Source organism: Condylura cristata, unplaced genomic scaffold, assembly GCF_000260355.1.
Source record: "Condylura cristata isolate star-nosed mole 26May11 unplaced genomic scaffold, ConCri1.0 scaffold00006, whole genome shotgun sequence".
In the NCBI taxonomy this organism is placed as follows: domain Eukaryota; kingdom Metazoa; phylum Chordata; class Mammalia; order Eulipotyphla; family Talpidae; genus Condylura; species Condylura cristata.
Genome location: NW_004567107.1, coordinates 27616575 through 27635826, shown reverse-complemented (window position 1 = coordinate 27635826; position 19252 = coordinate 27616575). Strand labels below are relative to the sequence as shown.

The 19252-nt window shown below is 42.0% G+C and overlaps 1 protein-coding gene across 1 annotated transcript in view; it reads left to right on the top strand.

The window, feature by feature from the left end:
• The window catches only part of NTRK2 (neurotrophic tyrosine kinase, receptor, type 2), a 316763-nt gene that overhangs the window by 229538 nt on the left and 67973 nt on the right, over positions 1-19252 (top strand). Inside the window, exons 14-15 of the mRNA XM_012721348.1 lie at positions 1908-2038; positions 13979-14151. Of these exons, the coding sequence (XP_012576802.1) occupies positions 1908-2038; positions 13979-14151 (304 nt within the window). The remainder of the gene's footprint in view (positions 1-1907; positions 2039-13978; positions 14152-19252) is intronic.

Genomic DNA, 19252 nt, shown 5'->3' with positions numbered 1-19252 from the left:
TTTTTTTTTTTTTTTTAAGAGAAGATACATGTACTTATTCAAAGTCATCATAGGAAAAGAGGACTCATCAATTTCAGTTATGAAGAAGATGAAATTGTGGCTTTATCCATAGTTCTCTAAACTTATTTCCCACCAATATTTTCTCTGATGAGAAAATTAATTTTTAAAAAAGTGTAAGTCAAGTAATAGTTAAATTCTTCCCTTGATCTGCTTAGAGAATAAAATAAGGCAAGCAGCAGTTTAATTCTTGATGAACATGCAGCAAGTATTAGATATAAGCAGTGTAGCTAATTCTCCTAAGGATCACTTTTATCTCTTCATATATGTTCTCTACTTAACGAACCCACTTCTCTTCTATGCAAGGGTTGCCCCTATAATCTGGAAATTAATATACATTGTTGCATTCATTAATATTGTTGCTCATAAAAGACCTTGGGATTTTTATCATTTTTGAGTTCCCAGAGACTGATGGAAGCAGGCATAGCTCCAAACCACCTGAACTATTGGGGGAGAGGGGAAGATCCTATTAAAGTAAAACCTTAATCACCACTTGCATTTATATCCATTAACATTGAATGGATACCCAACAGGTGGTGTAGTCCTTCCATGGAACATCATAAAGTAGCAAAAGTAAAAGAAACAGTACAGTATACTCCTTGTATCTCAATCTAATTCAATCTCAAGAACATTCTTGAACGATGTAGTTTATGGAAGAATATATATAGTATGATTCTGTATCTGTAGAAACAAAACCAGGCAAAGCCAATAATGTCTTAAATACTGCCATTGGGGATGAGGATTTCAGTGAAGATCTGTGTCCCTGACCTGAGGAGACCCATACTAAGGAACCCATGGTTCATGTGCACTTGTGTCTCCTTTTGGGCTTCTCCACTGGCTGTGGCCTGAGTTTTACTTCACTCTGGTTTCTACCTTGCAGAAAATGGGAAAGGGTTTAAGAGAAATTTTGCTGCCCCTGGTGTCACTCTGCAGGAGGGGACATGGATGAGTGACATGAACCAGCTCTGCTATAGACTGAGGGGGGAAATACTGCTCTTCTCCGGAAGCTTCTCCTTTACTCTCGTCTCTTGCTTTGGAGAATCAAGAAAAGGGTGAAGGAAGCTGTCCCTTAGCACAGTCTAGATATTTCTGTGAGTGAAACTCAATGCTTGTCTAACCCACCTCACCAGAGGCTACAACTGGTGTGAGGACAAACCACAAATCAGCATTGGCCACCTTTTGTGCTCTCTAAGTCTCAGGAGTCTAAGGCAGTTTAGCAAACAAGTAAGGAAGTCTTCTTACTAGAAACATGACTGAAAAATGTATGCAAAGCATCTGGGGTATAAGATGCCTGTCATTAATGACAGTTCCTTTCTCATCTTTCCCCTTTCCTTGTCTTTGAAGTCATTAGTGTCATCTTGAAGCCAGTGGCGAGGTCACTACTTGAATTATATTAAAAACAAAAACTAAGGGCCCTCCCTGGTGGTTCAACAGGTTAAGGTGCAGTACTGTAGAGCGCAAGTTAGATCCCTGAGCAGGGAGGTGACCCACATGGCACGGCAGACCTCTCCTGTCTTCCCCACTGCTCCCCTCAGCAGTATATTTCAGTCAATCTGCCTGTTCTGCTCCCCACTCTCTCTCTCGTGAATCCTCTCAACCCCCTCCATCACACACCTCTGGCCTGTACCCCAGTTCTTGTATGCATAAATAAATAAGCCTTTAAAAAATGAGCTCTGGAAATTTCAGTATGATGCTTTCCAGACATTTGTGGTAAACCATAAAGATGGCCCCTAAGCTCTTCCTTGGGCTTTCTGTGTGCAGAGGAGAGAATCTAAGCCTGTTGGCTCCCCTGCCTAAACCTTCCCCTCAGTATGTCTTGATTCTAATTCCCTTCTGTTTTTGTCTTTCAGTTGTTCAGCACATCAAGCGACACAATATCGTTCTAAAAAGGGAGCTAGGTGAAGGAGCCTTTGGAAAAGTTTTCCTAGCTGAATGCTATAACCTTTATCCTGACCAGGACAAGATATTGGTGGCAGTGAAGGTAAGAGAACACTCCAGAATATCTCACTACCCTTGGTCATAATAATGTGTGGAAGAGTTACTTTATTTTATCTTAATTCATTTTAATGAATTCAAAAACAAATTACATATGCTATGGTGGATGTGTTCAAATTGACTTAGCTAAATGGCTAGTGGGGAGGCTATTTGGACATAGATGTTCTTCTCAGGAGTAACCTACCCTCTGCAGGCTGTGAAATGCTGGAGTTAGTCTTCTAAGTAAATGCTACCTACATTTTGGATGGAAGTCAGTGAGGTTAAACAGAATTCAATCAAGACTCCACCTAATTCTCTGAGTCTCCATCTGTTTCTTCAGAGTGCTTGGAGCTTGAGTTAGTCTGAGCTGGAGTTTGTATGTGTTTGAGATTCTGGAAGAGAGGATCATGGACTTTACTTATCTTCTCATTCTCTATTCTGATGCCATGATACCCCTTGTTTCTTCCAAATGTTTCCAAGACTCCAGGATTTTATTTAGCATAGGCAGGGTTCACTCCTGGCATGGATGGCAACCTACAACCTAGAAAACACAATCAAGTGGTCTGAAGACCTTGATCACAGCCTTTCACCATACCCTCAACCAGGAGATCTGATCTTCCATAAGATAAACATTATTGAAGGGGATGAAATTACCACTGAGCTCTTGAAAACATCAGAATTAATGAAAATCACAAAAAGATTTTAGCAAATCATTTATGTACACATTATCAAGATACTAAAAAAAAATTCACCAAAGTATTGAATAATATTTATACACACACACATATATATATATAAACACATACAAGAGATACATGTTTATAAAATAAATTAAAGTGCCAAGCAAATGACTTAAGTAATAAAATATTACATCTTGGTTTCTTAGAAGAGCTTTGTTTGTTTCTACCAAACACAAAATAATTTGTGTAAATAGCACATGTTTACTTATCATAACCAGAACTTTTCATTTTTGAAAATTAGATCTATATTCCATTACCATTGTATTTAACCTTAAAATACTTCAGAATATACATAATGTGAAATTGAAGAGAGAAATCATCCTGCAGACTACACACACAGCTTCTATTGAAGTTCATCCAAAGGAAAAACGGCATTTGCTTGTCATCAAAACTAACTAAACGGAATGTCAGAGATATTTCCAGACTCTCAACAGAGACTCCTAAAATTTGTACTGTGGAGTGAATAAAGGACAGATATTCTAGTGGTGAAAAATTCAGTATATGTAAAATAAACATCATCTCATTAAGATCGGCAAATGGAGGTGGGGGAGGGGTAAAGCCAAGAAGAGGGGAGGAGAGAGGAGGTCCTAGTGGCATCAAGTAGGGTAGAAGCTGTCAAAGTGGGACTTCAGCAGTGACCTGAGGACAGCCCATTCCTGCTGCTCATGCTTCCTCTTTTCTTTCATCTGCTCCAAAGCACCTTAAAAGCACAGAATGTTCAGAACATTTGATAGTGTTACATCTGCAGTCTTCGCTTTCTTGTGCTACAATTTTTTCCCCTTTGGATCAATGAGATCCTCCCCCCCCCCCAAAAAAAAATGCCTCCATTCTTGTAGAATTATTGACTGATAAAATGTCAGCACTATAAGAAGTTTCAGGAACATCAAATCCTAATCTAGTCATGTGTTAAAGACAGGGAGAGTGAAGACTTGGTTTCATGTCCTAGGTGTGTTTCCATTACTATTTAGAGACCACTTTGGGAATTAAGCTGGGCCTTCAGACTCTGAATATACTTTATGGGATCACAGGTGGGGATCTCTGAATATAAAATAATCCCAGGAGATTCAGGTGAAAGTGTAGGAATAGTTGAGAGAACCCAACCAGATATAGAGAAAGCCTCCCTAAACCAGGATGTGTAGTCTTTCACCTTGGAGTCGTCGTTTTGTGCCAACTTCTTGTATTTTCAATGTCTTTAAGAAGAGGGTGCTGAATAGACAAATACAGGGCACTATCAACTCACACATTACATTTCCTTTCAAACACATACTAAAATAGAACGTCAGGGTTTATAATAATAAAGGGCCAGAGACAGCAGTGTGTAACCAATTCCTTGCCCATGGCATGCTTCTGTCTGGTCATATTCACATCACCACCATCAGTGAAACCACTCTCTGTTTTAAATCCTAATCCTAGTACTAATCTCACCTCAGGCTCTGACCCAAAATCTAGTCCTTATACATTGCTGACTTTGCCAAGTAAGTGTCTACAAATTAATGCCATATGATGGTTATGGATATTTGCTCCTTAATCAACATTGCTCAAAAAAATTAAGAAGAGGTGATTTCTTTATCAAATCTTGGCCTCTTTGCTGCTACTGTTCTTGAAATTCAAATGAAACCATTACCTCCACAAGGAAGAACAAAATGGTGATGGCCGAACAATTCATTCCAACCTCAAGGTGACATACTTAGGGAGAGTTAGCTCAGTGACCTCAAATGTGAATTTTTGTTGAAATCAGAAGTTTTGCTCTGTTTTCTAGAATGATTCCAAGCTTCAGAGAGGAGGCCCATTTTAACCCTCTGTGTTCAAAGGCTTCAGCCACACAATGGAAAGTTGAATCTTCCGGGAGAAATTGTATCAGAAAAAAAACGGCAGACCTTTCCCAGAGTTATCTCTAGTCAGCCTGGCTTACTCATCCTTAGGGCTGCAGGCACTTAAACATATACTTAAAATCTAAACGAGCTGAGGAGTACAATTTCTACAGTCCTGACCACACTAAAGGGATGTATTTTCAGCAGTGACAAACTGACTTCCAGGGCCAGCACAGCCTGTCACCTCCAAGGAGTGAGGAGTGACTGCCAGCCCTGCTCCTCTTCCACTGGAGGCACAGGGATGCTTGACAGTCTTTCTGCCAGTTGCCTAGCAACCCCTGCAGCATTGATTATTCATGCTAAGAAATAGCAGCTATTGTCCTTTTTCCTTTTTCTAGAAGGAGCTGACTGGTTTGAAATTCAAGGCTTTGCTTTCAGATTGATAGATGTCAGATTTCCATAAATTCTAGTGTCTCTTGCCCCAATGATTTAAGAACTTAAGGGTTCCACAAGAACCAGTTTAAATGGACATGAGTGAGCCTAAGGCATATACAGGGAACTCAAGGGCATCCGCGGGTGGGTAAGCCTCTTTCATTAGAGTATCTGCTTATTCAGATCCAACCAGATTGTTCTGATATTTTTGGATGACCTTTGTTTTTTCCCCCTGTAACAATGAATTACAGTTGAAGAAGCCATAGTGTTGGATGAGAGGCAGAGAACCCAGTCTTTGATCAAAATGAGTTACTTCACCTTTAAGTAACTCAATTGCCAAGGAAACGCTTCATTGCAATTTTCCTGCATTAGCTGTGCCTGCATTAGCTATTTTTGATTTTATCCTGCATGTCAATAGTTACAATTGCTAAAACATTTCCCTGTACTATGAATTCATGCTGATTGTTGTTTTTAAAACATAGCCACAAGTGTGCTTAGTAGGATTTGTGCCCTCTCCACCAACTGCAGTGCATTTCTAGAAATATAAAATGTTGAATATAAGCCAGACCATAGAAATCATATAGATAACCCAAGTCTTATGTTTTATAGAAGTGAAACTAAATCTAGGGAAGTTTACTTGACTCCCCCAAGGTGTATGTAGTAGGTGTGCACAGAAAACCTGGTGAAAGAGAAATAGTTTAATCTGAGTTCAGCAGAACCTTCTTTGCAATCTGATAGGACTTTTGTTTTTTCATGCTTCTGCATATCATCTTGTAAACAAAGGAAATGATGGTTTTCTTCACAAAAGGTTTGGGAGAATTGATTGATGAACCCTCAGCTTCCAACATATTGTCACCATCCCCCATGCCTAGCCCAGCCCCTTAGTCTAGCTATCAGTTCTCACTTCAGGTTGCTCCTCTACCTGGAGATCTCCCAGTGCCTGCTCCTTTATGTAAGACAGCCACCCTATAATACTCTAATAAGGTGTCCATACCACATAGCATTTGTAAAAGTTGTTAATAACATATGTACTCCCAGGCTTATTTAATCAATGGCATCAATGCTTGTCTCCTCTGTAATAATGGCATACTCCCCCAGGGAACGAACCAGCCCTCTTAGCACATTATCTAATATGTGGTATTAGGATGAAGGAATGAAGGGATAGATGAGTGGAGAGATGTGTGTGTGTGTGTGTGTGTGTGTGTGTGTGTGTGTGTGTGTGTGTGAGTAAATGGATGGATGGGTGGATGGCTGGATGGATAGATGGGTAGACTACAGAAATAGTAGCCTTTTGAAAAAGTAAAGACATTTCAGTTGGCATTTCTAAGTAAGGAAATGTTTTGATGAGTTATGGTAGACAAGAAATTTTATAGCTAAATGTAACTGTATAGATGATATATACAGAATAATGTTGTCTGTTTTTAGAAGTGATTGAATCCCTATAAAGATATATAGAAATATTACTAATATTCTTCAGCTTAATTCCCACATTTTGCCCATGAGGGAAGGGGAACTCAGGGTAGATAAATGAGCCATCTAAAGTCACAGAGCTTGACAGAGGCCATTTAATGTCAGATCTTAGTACAGGACTAAACCTCAGGCTTCCTCATCATCCGGGTGCCCATTGTTGCTCCCATATACTCACACCCTGACAAACCAAATCAAGTAAACAAACACAATGTGTTATCTTGAGTTATGTCACCTTTTCCTCTGGCCAAAAGAATAGATTCTGATATACTCTGATTATCCAGGCCTGGGTCACATATATGTTGTGAAATTAGAAGATGTCAGCTCTATCCAATACATATGGACTGAGTGTAGGGAAGCACTGGTTCCTCAGGGAATATTCTAGATGCTATAGCCAAACAAGGGGAAAGAGATCTTATGGGAGGGAAGTGAAGGAAAACCTACTCAAATTGGAGCTCTGGGAAAGCCTGGCTTCCCACCAGTCAGAATCTGAAAGCTCTCTGAGGGGCTGAGGTAACCCACCTACTGTCCTCATTTAGCTTCCCTGTAGCAGACAGTAGGGATTCTCCAGTTTCCCTTGCTAAGGGGAGTGCAGCTACTCCTTGCATGCTGCTCCCTAAGCTGACTGTTGCTTCCATCCCAGTTGCTGCTCACAAGTCCATCTCACCCACATTCTCATACTTGAAGAAGGGATGCACTATGTGTCCAGTCACCCCAATCTGTCTTCATGCCATACCACTTACCTGAGGTCCAGCCATCCACAGGGGCTAGTGCTGCGTCTAGAGCCACTTGGCTCACAATTCATATAGGGCTCGAAAAATACTGGTGCTCGAAAAAGAAAGCTCATTGTTGCCAATTCTTTAACAGTGAAACAATTCTTAAATGGAAAAGAGACTCAAACATTCCTGAATTCAAGTATCCTATCCAGGCCAGTTAATTTCTAAGACTGATGGCCATTTTCTCTCTTTACATGTTTAAGACAGTGGTCACATCAGTCCTCACATCTTGATTAATAGTGATGTCTCCCTCCCATTCCCCCCTCTTCCTGTGCTTCCTCCTACTTCTCCAATTACCTTGGCATGTGAAATCCTTGTTCCCACAAAGATGGAAATGAATGATAACAAGATTAGTGTATTTAAGAGAACATTTGCCAGTGTTACCTTAAAAAAATACTTTGTATACCTTAACAAGACGTAAGGTTGTGGAAAGTACTATTGATTCTATCTTTACAAGTGTCTAGGAACAGAAATTGTAGAACTTTTAATAGTGGCTTGTTAAAAGACTTAATTATCTTTATTGTTCAGCCATTGCTTAATAGATTTCTATTGTTCCTTAGTATGAGTGCATTCTTTCCTGGTGTCTCTGTGATGCACACACACATGCACACTCACATGCAGTAAAGGATGGAGAGCAACATTTTTGTGGTAAGAATCCCTTCTGTGCTAGAGATAGATGGGCCCCCTTATCAAGTTGCCCCATCAAGTTACTGTCTCAGTAACTTCAACTTTTAACCTTTGATGGGGGATCTGTTTTTGCTCATTTGTCTCAGTAGGCCACTTTTCTGGCTGATCTCCAATTTATCCACATCTTTTCAGAAAATGCTAAAACCAAAACAGGACTTTCCACTCTTTTGAGGACTCAGCTGGTATCAAACTTAGCTGGAGGATTAATGTTATTCATCTCTATCTCTGGAACATATGCATTATAGTAGTTGTGCTGCATTTTAGTTGACTTTAACATAAAAATCCAACTCATAATTGAGTCAGGGTCAACCATGATCCACCAGCACCTTTGTAGTTACTGAAGTTGTCTCAGGCATTTGCATGCTGGTTTATTTAAAGCCTGTCAGTATCTTGCAGTATAGGTAGAAGTTAGCTTATGATGTGCTCTGCTAGAAATAGATCCTGGTCTTCAAAAGATTTACTGTTTAGAATATTCAACTTGATGCAATATGCAAGCATAAACCATTAGTTTTATCCCCTTAATTACTGAAGTATTTTGACATACTTGAATTAGAACTTAGTCTCCTGTTCCCCACTGGATGGTTTACTTGTTAGAATCTGAACCACAAGAATCAGCACAGCAGTGCAAATAAAGATAACAGCAGTCAGCATCCCAGTTATGAATCTTGTGTTTGAGGTTGTCACTTAATGCATAATTAAAGTCCTCTCAAAGGGGCAGATAATGTAATTGAGTTGATAGAGTGTTGGTCTCTTGTATACAGTGAACACTACCTGAGTATTTGTCGCTATTATTTTTTAAAATGAGACCATATTTGCAAGAATGTTATGAAGCCCTTTGTTGTACACACCTTAGTTTTTAGGATTTTATTTCTATCAAACTCATCCTATGCTTGAATTTATTAAAATACTTTTCTTCAAAGTTCATTTTCTATGCGAATTTTATAAAAACATTCTGTATATTTCTCTAGAGAAATCCCTTTAAGAAGAATCACACAGAATTGTGACAATGGCTAACTCTAAATAATTGGCCAGTCATCGCCTGTAAGAGCCTTATTAGAAGGGTGTCTTAATTCTATTTTAGTTTAGTGTTGTTTTCCAAAGTTCCCAAGAAGCATGTTGACCTATTAACAGCTTATGGAGGTGACTTTTATATAACAGTGCATTCCTACCGAAGAATAATGTCAGCCACAAATGCAAACTACACTTAAATTTTAAGGCTTCCTACTATGACTTAAAAAAAAAAAAAGCAAGAAGAAACTGGTCAAAATACTCTTATTAATATAGTTTAATTCATATATAAAATATTCTTATTGCAACATTTCATATAAAAATACTGAGATATTTTGGTCATACCATGTTTCCAAAGTCTGGAATTTTTCACCTATGGAACATTGCACTTTGAACAAGCCATATTTCAAATGATCACTAGCCACATGTGGTTGTTGGCTGCCATATTGGATAATGGAGATCAAGGAGACTTCAGAAGCAACAGATCTGGATCCAGAAGTCCTCACCCAGTGAGACTCAGGCATGTTGACAAGAATTCTCATGCATCTTAGGTGCCGCAAATGAGAGTTTAGTCTTTGTTCTGTGTGTTTTAACTGCAGTGGTAGATATTTGGCATAGGGAGGGTTTGCCATAATAATCTCTTCCATTTGACCTTTCACCTTACCTTTGTTTCTGTGATCTCTAAAAAGCATTGGGGTTAGTATAAAATAGACACTGGTAGTATGAGGTTAGTATATGAAGTTAGTATAAAATAGGACACTGTCTCTGTTTTACCTGTGTCTTCTAAACCATCCATAGCTTGCAACACAGTATCATTATGGTAGGTTCTACAAAATCCACTTGCCTCTCCTCCTAGGTACTTTGTGGAGACACTTCAGTTAAATGATAAATTTTCTTGCTTCTGTTTCACCTTCAGTACTTTCTCAATTCTGTGCTTTTGTTTATTTCATGCTACTTCATTGTACCAACTCTGAATCAATGAATCCAACTCTGAAACAAATAGGTAGGATTTGTTTATTTCCAACTTGTGTAGCTCTAGATGAGACCTCTTCTTTGAGAATGTCTTCAGAAAGAATAGTGGCTTTTGGTGTGTCAGGAAATTCACCAGGAATAATGAAGCTACAAGACCTATACCAGGAATAAGAAAATAGCAATACTCACTGATGGGGAAAATATGTCTATCAAAATGAAAGTTAAGTAGAGGGAATTGTTAGTGAGGGAAGCTGCCACCTCATGTCCACTGCCAAAGGACCAAAGGAACCAGCCAAGCCTCTCTTAATTGAGTAAAATGACTATCAGCCATGATACTAAAACAGAGATGGTTTTCATAAATAGGGTTGATAGCAGGATTTTTCCAACTTCTGATTGCTGTCTGGCAGTGGGCCCCTTAGGAAAAAAAATATCTTTAGAGTGCCAAATTCAGAAGATGATTTTGTCCAACTTGTTACTGCCATATTTTCTGAATCTCTTAAAATAGAATTGAATCATAATTTCGAAAAAAGGCCCAATGTGCAAAAATGGATGGATATATAGGATGAATCCAGGTTTGTGAGACATATCTCTGCCCCACGAGTAGCAAGATATTTCTTAAATTCAAAAATTGCACTGAAGGGCCCTCCCTGGTGGCCAGTGGGTGTTAAAGCACAGCACTGTGAAGCTATCCACAGCTACTGGCACGTGAGTTTGATCCCCGGCTAGGGAGGTGACCCACATGGCAGGGCAAACCTCTCCTGACCTGCTTGCTGCTCCTCTCTGTACTGTATTTCACTCAATCTACCTGTTCTGCTCCCCACTCTGTCTCTGGTGAATCCTCTTACCGCCCCCCCTCCCTGAATTTCTGGCCTGTACCCAAGTTCTTACATGCATAAATAAATAAATCTTTAAAAGAATTGCACTGTAGCATCATGGGTTTTTTACATTGTACTAAGAGTGGAGACTGCCCTAAATGGTTCTCTTTTGGAAATGGAAATATTAGCTACTTCTTAATTCTTTCAAAGCAAATCCAGTGTATTCATTCTGTCTTCTGTCTTCTTACACTTTTACTCCACTGCCTGACATTCTCTCTCTCATTTCCCCCTTCCTCCCTCACACATACAAACACACTCTATCATTTTTGAGTCAACACTAGTTAGCTAACATGTAAGGTAAAAACTGTATGTAGGATTTGTTTGTGACCTAAGAGGATTCCCCTTGGCACTATGATAAATGGACCAGCATCTTAGAAACAAGCTACCTCAGTGACTCAGCTCAATCTCTGAATAAATAAAATCTCTGAGAAAATACTACAGGCTGTCAAGCCTTTGGGGTGAGAACAGTGGCACACTCAGAAGCACTGCAGCTCCACGCCTTATCTCTTGGTTTTCCTGGGGTCCTCATGCAAGTAACTGAATACAGGCCTGGTTGTATTCAGAATTCAAATTGCTCAAACACCCTCCACTGGGACTCTGGAGGGGGAAATCTTTTTTTTTTTTTTTTGACAAAGTACACTGCTGAGGGGAGCAGTGGGTGGGTCAGGAGAGGTCTGCCACGCCATGTGGTCACCTCTGGGGCAGGCGGGAATCGAACTCATGCGGAAGTGGCTTTAGCTTCTTAGTGCTGTGCTTTAACCCACTGTGCCACCAGAGAGGGCCTGGAGGGGGGAATCTTAACTTATGGGTTCTCTCCAAGGCCTACGAGTGACTGGAAGAAACAGAAGCTGCTCTTACTCTCACTCTAGAAAACAGAAAAACAGAATTCAGATAGTTCTCATGCAGAACCAGCATTTGAACACAAACCTGTCAGTTCCAAGTTAGACCCCCTTCTACGTGAGGCCCCCTGTGGTGAGGACTAGCTGTGTGACTGAAAGGGGAACACAGGTATGTGGGGGCCAGTTCTCCTGGAGAGAGGTGCACTGGAAAGTGGCCCCCCTCAGACTTACATTCTCCCTCCTGTTTCTTTGGGTCTTCAGATTTCTCTTCCTCACTTGGGCCCATGTTCCGCCTTTCCCAACGGACAATTTTCATTCCTTTCCAATGTTCATTTATCTCAAGTTTGTGGAGACTTTGTGGGACTGGTGTTCGTTTAGCTGTTGACACTGGATTAAGCAGTCAGTAATAAACACAAAATATGCCTCAAACCAGAAAAGACTGTGGTCTTGATGCTGCCGCACCATCTTAACACTTCCTTGTTGCTTAGATGAGGTGAGTCCCATATATTCATCAATTCCTCCTCCGTGGAGAGAAATGTCCCACATGTGTGTTTTGCTCTATGAACTTAGAGAAAGGAGCTACATTCCCTGTAGTTACTGTAACACATTCTCATTAAAACAACACAATATTATTTCTGTTATATTACTTCTAGTTCTAGAAATTTTATTAAGCTAAAGTCAAGATGTCAGCAAGGCTGTCTCCTTCCAGAGACTCTGAGGTAGAAGCTGCTTCCTTGTCTTCTCCAGGTTTTAGAGATCACCTACCCTCCTTGGCTCATGTTCCTCCTTGTAGCAGCAAAACCAGCAGCATAACATCTTTTTGCCACTTTGACCTCTATTTCTGTCCCTGCTTCTTCTCTCTTTTATTCCTCCTGTCCCCTCTCATAAGGACCCTTGTTTGATAACCTTGAATGTACTTGAATGAGCCAGAAACAGCTCTGACTTTAAGAATTTAAGAATTTGAGATTCTTACCTAACCATACATGCAATATTCTCTTTGTCACATAAGGTGACCTATTTTTAGGATCCTTGGAATTGGGGTGTGGGCATCTTTGGGGGGAAGTTATTCAGCCTCCAATACTATGCCCCAGTGTCCCTTCCAGGGAGAGAGAAGGGCATATGCAGAGAAAAGGAGGTTGGGACCACTCTCCTGTGGGCAGCTTTGGATGCTTCTTGACATGGAAGCGGTTTTCAAGAAAGGCATGTAAGAGAGCAAAAGGGACAGAAAGACAGGGGAACCATTCCATTCAGTGAGCTGTGTTTTGAACCTGATGTATAATTAATTTTATAATTTTCCCATAAATTCCAACACTGGGATTTGGGCCAGTGTCTTCCTGCTGCCACCACAGCTCTGGCTCAGTGACTGAAGCTCTGCACATGTGTCCAACACCAGCAAGGCCAATTTTTGTCCTATAGGACTCCCTGGTGGCAGGTGGCAGGTGAGCAGAGAACCAAAGACACCAGAATCTGGCTGGAATGAGCCTGGACATCTTCTTGGCTGCATGACTTGGCCTTCTAGCAGCTCACTGGGCAGGGATGTGTCCAGAGCCCAGAATGTGGTTGGCACCTATCAGAGAAGACTTTTTAGAGTATGACATAGTAAAACTAGAAAGATAATCACTGGTGAAGCCTGAAGATGGTGTGGGAGGGCTTATTATCCTCTTTATTCTGCTGAATATTTGCATAGCATAAAGCTTTTCAGCGGTTATATGAGCAGCAGTGAGCTACACCTAGCATCCTAGAAAGCACATCAAGTACCAAATAAGCAAGATGTTCATGCAGAGGGTTGGGCTCAGACCAGGGTTTAAAACAATGAAGCCAGCCCCTCCCTGGTGAACAGTGGGTTAAAGCACATCATTAAAAGAAGCTAAAGCCACATCAGCGTGAGCTTGACCTCCCGCCCCAGAGGTGACCACATGGCACAGCAGACTTCTCCTGACCCACCTGCTGCTCCCCTCAGCAGTGTACTTCATCAATCAACCTGTTCTGCTCCCCACTCTGTCTCTGGTGAATCTTCTCACCATTCCTGCACCTCTGGCCTGTACCCCAGTCCTGTATGCATAAATAAATAAATCCTTAAAAAAAAATGAAGCCTTATAAGCCTCATGCTGTCGCCTGATGAGAAACCACCTGATGGAATCTGGATTCCTATAAGGCACTCTTCCACCGTTACTCACTCGAACACTATTCCTCATTTCCAATCTTTTTTGTAATGAAGAAGATGAATTTCTTTCCCTCCTAGAAGTCTCCTGTCCACCGAAGTAACTCCTTCTCAATGTAACCTTCCCTTTGATGTCAACTCAGCTATGTTGGTTTCCTCCCTGTCTGCTGCCTTCCCAGACACTGAAGGATGCCAGTGACAATGCCCGCAAGGACTTCCACCGTGAGGCGGAGCTGTTGACCAACCTGCAGCATGAGCACATTGTCAAGTTCTATGGCGTCTGTGTGGAGGGCGACCCGCTCATCATGGTGTTTGAGTACATGAAGCATGGGGACCTCAACAAGTTCCTCAGGTACAGGATTGGTGGGGTGGGAAGGTGAGGGGGGATGGGCTTATGGAGGGAGCCGGTCTGCAAGCTTCAGGCAGCCTGAGGGAGAGGTGGGAATGATCAAGGGACCCTGAACCTCCCATCCTTGGGGGCTGGCTGCCCTGGTCATGACAACTGTAAGATGCAAAGCTTTGCACATCCATAAGGCATTTTTTTGTATGCCATGAACAAAGAAACTGGGTCCATAATGTTTCTCTTTTTTTTTTAAGCTACTAACCATGTAATGTGAGGCTAGTGTTAAACTCAAATTCCAGCTGCATTTACTGGCATTTGTGACATTTATTGTCACAAATTTATAGAGCATTTAAGTGGCATGTGACGAGTATTTGAGATGGGCCTTAGTGGGTCTGTAGGAGTTTGCCAGGTACATTAAAAAAGAACTTTATTCTGGGCAAAGGAAATAGTAAAAACAAGGTACTAAGATATCACAGGAAAAGTTTGGTCTGGGGAGAGTGGAGAGACTGGAATTGCCAGAGAGAAGGGGTGGGGAGGGGACGTGACGTAAGAAAGACTAGCAAGAGGCAAGGTGAGAAGGGTATGTGTGCTTGGACTTAATTTTTTTTTTTTTTAAGATTTATTTATTTGTACATACAGACCCGGGGTACAGGCTAGAGGCTCAGGGGCGGTGAGAGGCTTCACCAGAGACAGAGTGGGGAGCAGAACAGGCAGATCGACGAAGTACACTGCTGAGGGGAGCAGCGGGTGGGTCAGGAGAGGTCTGCCACACCATATGGTCACCTCCAGGGCAGGCGGGAATCGAACTCATGAGGAAGTGGCTTTAGCTTCTCAGTGCAGTGCTTTAACCCGCTGCGCCACCAGGGAGGGCCCGCTTGGACTTAATTTTGAGGACAAAAAGAACAGCTAGGAGATCAGGAGATCAGAGGATCAAATGTGAAGACCAGACTCCGAAGAGCAAAAGCTGGAAGGTGGAGAAGATGGTGAGGTAAAATAACACTGGGCAGGACTATCCAAGACTTGAAGCTGGAACTGCGCCTTCTGCTGAGCCCCTGAGGTCATGAAAAGTAGAGTGTGTCCATCCAGAGGTCTTTGGCAAGCAGGGTCCATGGAGGGCGAGGCTGGGAAAGGGGAAATGTGAGCACAAAAGGGAACCACTGGACAATGGAATAGGGCTTTAGGTCAATATTGACTTCGTAGGTCATTCCCTCCTTCCAGTGATGGGTACAAAGGCCAGGGAGGGAACACAAGATTAAATGAAGGAGACAACGAGTGAGCTAGACGGGTAGGCAAGGTAACGTCTCTTTGAAATAGAGTGATTCACAAAGTAAAAGAGTTTGTAGTAGAGACTCCAAGGAGGCAGAGTGAGGGGATGACTCCAGGGAGGATGCATGGTCTCCAGATGCGGCTTTCAAGTCTGGTGTGTATGTATGTATGTATTTAAGAGCTGGAGTACAGGTCGGGGGGTGGGGGAAGGGGTGAGAAGATTCACCAGTGACTGGGGAGCAGAACAGGCAGATTAAACCAAAGTACACTGCTGAGGGGAGCAGCAGGTGAGACAGGAGAGGTCTGCTGCACCATGTGGGTCAGCTTCCTGCCGGGGATCAAAGTCATGCTGCAGTGGCTGTGGACTGAGACTCAACCCCTAGCACTACCAGGGAAGCACCAGGTCTGGTATTTACTAGCTGAGAGTCCTTGGGCAAGTCTCTTCACTCTTCTGCAGCTATTGAGGACCAAATTAGAGTGGAGAAAAGCTCCTCCTGTCATAGCAAATAGGAAGTTTTCAGTAAGGAGAAACCTGTCTTCTGCTAGTGATGGCTCCTATTAGTAAACCAGCTGCCTCAGTACATGAAATCTCAGGGAGGGCTGAGTTTGATACCACAGATGAAGTTGGTGGCCGCTCTTTGAGGGCTACGTGTGTTCTCATCATACAGCTATGTAGAGGGAGACATGGCTGATCCAGATACCCCTCAGTGAAATAAAACTTAAAGTTTTTATTTGCATTAAACAGAGGCAGGAATGGAAGGTGCACATTGAAGTCCTTGGAAAGGAAAGCACACAAGATCCCCTTCCCATTCTGCATCAGAGACTTATATTCCCTGGGTGGGTGCACAGGTCTCATCAAGCCCCTCAACAACCAAGTGGGTCTGAGTTGGATCCTCTGTTAGTCATGTCTGGTTCTGACATGCTCTTTGCTTTCTACTAGAGCTTCCCTCCTCTTTGAGGAGTTAGAAAATGGGCTTCCCTGAGAGATCTTAGAAGATAGGACAACTTAAGAGAAACAGGAGTGATGTTATGGGCAGACTAGCCACCTGCCCTTTCCGGTCTCAGTTTCCTCCTTATCTGCAAAATGGTTATGTCCATCTCAATGGTTATTATCAGGATTGTAATGACGGGTAAATGCCCTCCCTGGTGGCACAACGGGTTAGGATGCAGTACTGCAAGCTCGCTGCAGCCATATCTGTGCAAGTTCAATCCCCAGGCCCGGAGCTGATCCACATGGCTCAGGAGACCTCTCCTGACCTTCCTGTTTCTCTCCTCTGCAGTGTACTTTGTCAATCTGCCTATTTATGCGCCCCACTCTGTCTCTGGTGAATCCTTTCACCAGGTGCCCCTGCACTTCTGACCTCTACTCCAGTTCTGTATGTATAAATAAATAAATATTAAAAAGAAAAAAAAAACAGTATGTCTAAAAAAAGAATATATAGATATCGTCCCACAAAGCTTCTGCTCTGCCACATTTCTTCTCAATTTTGCTAAAGGGATATGCCATCCTGGGAAAGGTACACTGTTTGTATTATAGCAACACCTGTCCTCCTCCAGTGTCTGTGGGCCCTACAGAGAGATCATAGAAGTTGTTTTTTAAACTGCAAGGGTCAGAAACTAGGCAGTTTAAAAAACAAGTCACTGAAGGGCCCTCCCTGGTGGTGCAATAGGTTAAAGCATCAAATTATGAAGCTCTCCAAAGTCGCTGCAGCAGAAGTTCAATTCTTGGCCTCGGAGGTGACCTACATGGTGCAGCAGATCTCTCCTGACCTGCCCGCTGCTCCCCTCAGCAGTGTATTTCAGTACATCTGCCTGTTCTACTTCCCGCTCTGTCTCTGGTGTATTCTCTCACCTACCGCATGTCTGGCCTGTACCCCAGTTCTATATGAATAAATAAATAAATCTTTTTTTAAAAAAGATTTATTTATGCTTACAGAATGCCTGCCTCCTGATGTGGAGCTCCTCCGGGGCAGGCGGGAATCGAACTCATGCAGAAGTGGCTTAAGCTTCTTAGTGCTGTGCTTTAACCCATTGCGCCAAAAGGGAGGGCCAATAAATCTTTTTTTTTTTTTTAAGTATAATTAAAAAGAAAAAGTCACAGAGAAAACAAGGTATGGGGATGAGCACATTGCTCCATTTAGAAATGATATCACATGATGTGTATAGTCTGGATCACCTTTAATCACCTTTAGTGTCATAAATACACAAGCAATTTACTTCTTCGCTGCAGTGACTCTTTGGCCTTGCTTTGTCTTTGGTTGTATGAGTGAGGGGAGGCCGGGTGAGATTAGAAATCTGTTGTCAGTTCATGCTATTCAGAGACAATCACACAGTTACAATATCCAATGGCAGCAACGGTTTTCTGGAGAGGATACTGGTAACCTTTGCTCACTGTTTGTCAGATCTAATGTGATTTGGTTGAGGCCTAATGGCTCATAGGAGAATTATTTTCCTTTGTTCTTATGCTCTAGGTTACTTCCCTAATTAAAAAATGGTACTTTCCATAAGCTTTAGACAATAATTCCAAATTCCAAATGAACCCACCTGGAGGAAGTAAATGTTTCTGTGAGCTCAGGCTGAGCTGTGTGTACACTTACGAATATGCTTATCAACTTCTTTCAAGTTACCCTTCCTGGCTGCCAGAAGGAGCATGGACCTGACTCTCCTTTGACATATTGCCTGAGGCTACTGGAAATTTCCTCTGCTCAGTTTCAGAACCAACTGGACCTTGGTTTTCTGTGCCAAGAATCAGGCTCTCAGACAAAATAATGTCCTGTGAACTACAGATGCTTCTCTGTTTCTAGCAGGAACTCAGCCTTCAAACTGTCATGAGCCTATCCCTAAGGGTCATTGGCACTGCCCTCTAAAGGTGGAGCTCTGCAGTGATCTCCCCTCCTTCTTAGTCCTCCAGAAACCATATATCAAGCACCAACATAGCTAGACCCTGTGCAAAGGCATCTGGGAAATGAGTAAAACACAGCCCTTGCTTTCAAGGAGATTACATTTTTTTTTTTTCCTCTTAGAATTTCTCTAGAATTCCCTTCCAGTGAGGAAAAGATTGATAAGACTTTTTAAACATTCACAGCTGGTATTTGCTGAATTTTTTAAGCATTTTTAAGTGGTCTAACTTGAATAAATTGATGAATTATTATTACCATCATTCCCATCTTACTGAAGAAACTGAGTCACACCTCCCCAATCCAGGGTGCTGAGAAGGCTTTGTCCCATCTTTAGGAATGTTCTCCTGGAACAGGCAAAATGTGTTACCTCTGAGAGTTGCAGGCAACCAGGGGAGTGAAGCAGAAGGCTCTGTGTCGGCTTTATTTATCTTCTACTTAAGAACTTAATTAGAAGCCACTGCTCTCTGTTTTACAGCAGAATTCAAAGAAAGCATCCACAGGCGTCTCCCTTTAAAGTGAGCCTTGTTCAAATACCCAGAAGCAAGCAAGAGAAATGACTGGTTGAAAATGTAGTACCCAGACCACCCCCAAGATGGCATGGGGTGCAGACGGAGGCCAGGGCCCACAGCTTTCTAAGCATAAGGCTGGAGGATGGGGTTTTGCATAGAGGGTGCCTTTTGCATTGGCTGCTAACTTTCTTTGTCGTGGAATCTTTATAATGGATGGATTCTTAGAAGAGCTTATATTGCTGGCCTACAATTAGTTGCTGGCAGATCAGCAACTTATTTACTCTTTGAATGAAAGCTACAAAGATTGCATCCTGGCTTAGATTCTGAGTATTTCATGGTTTCTCATGGTTGTCTTGCATTTCTACATCTCTCTCCCACTGTTGAGCTCAGGGTAAGATCTTTGTCTCCTATGAGGCGTGATTTCACTCATAGCCG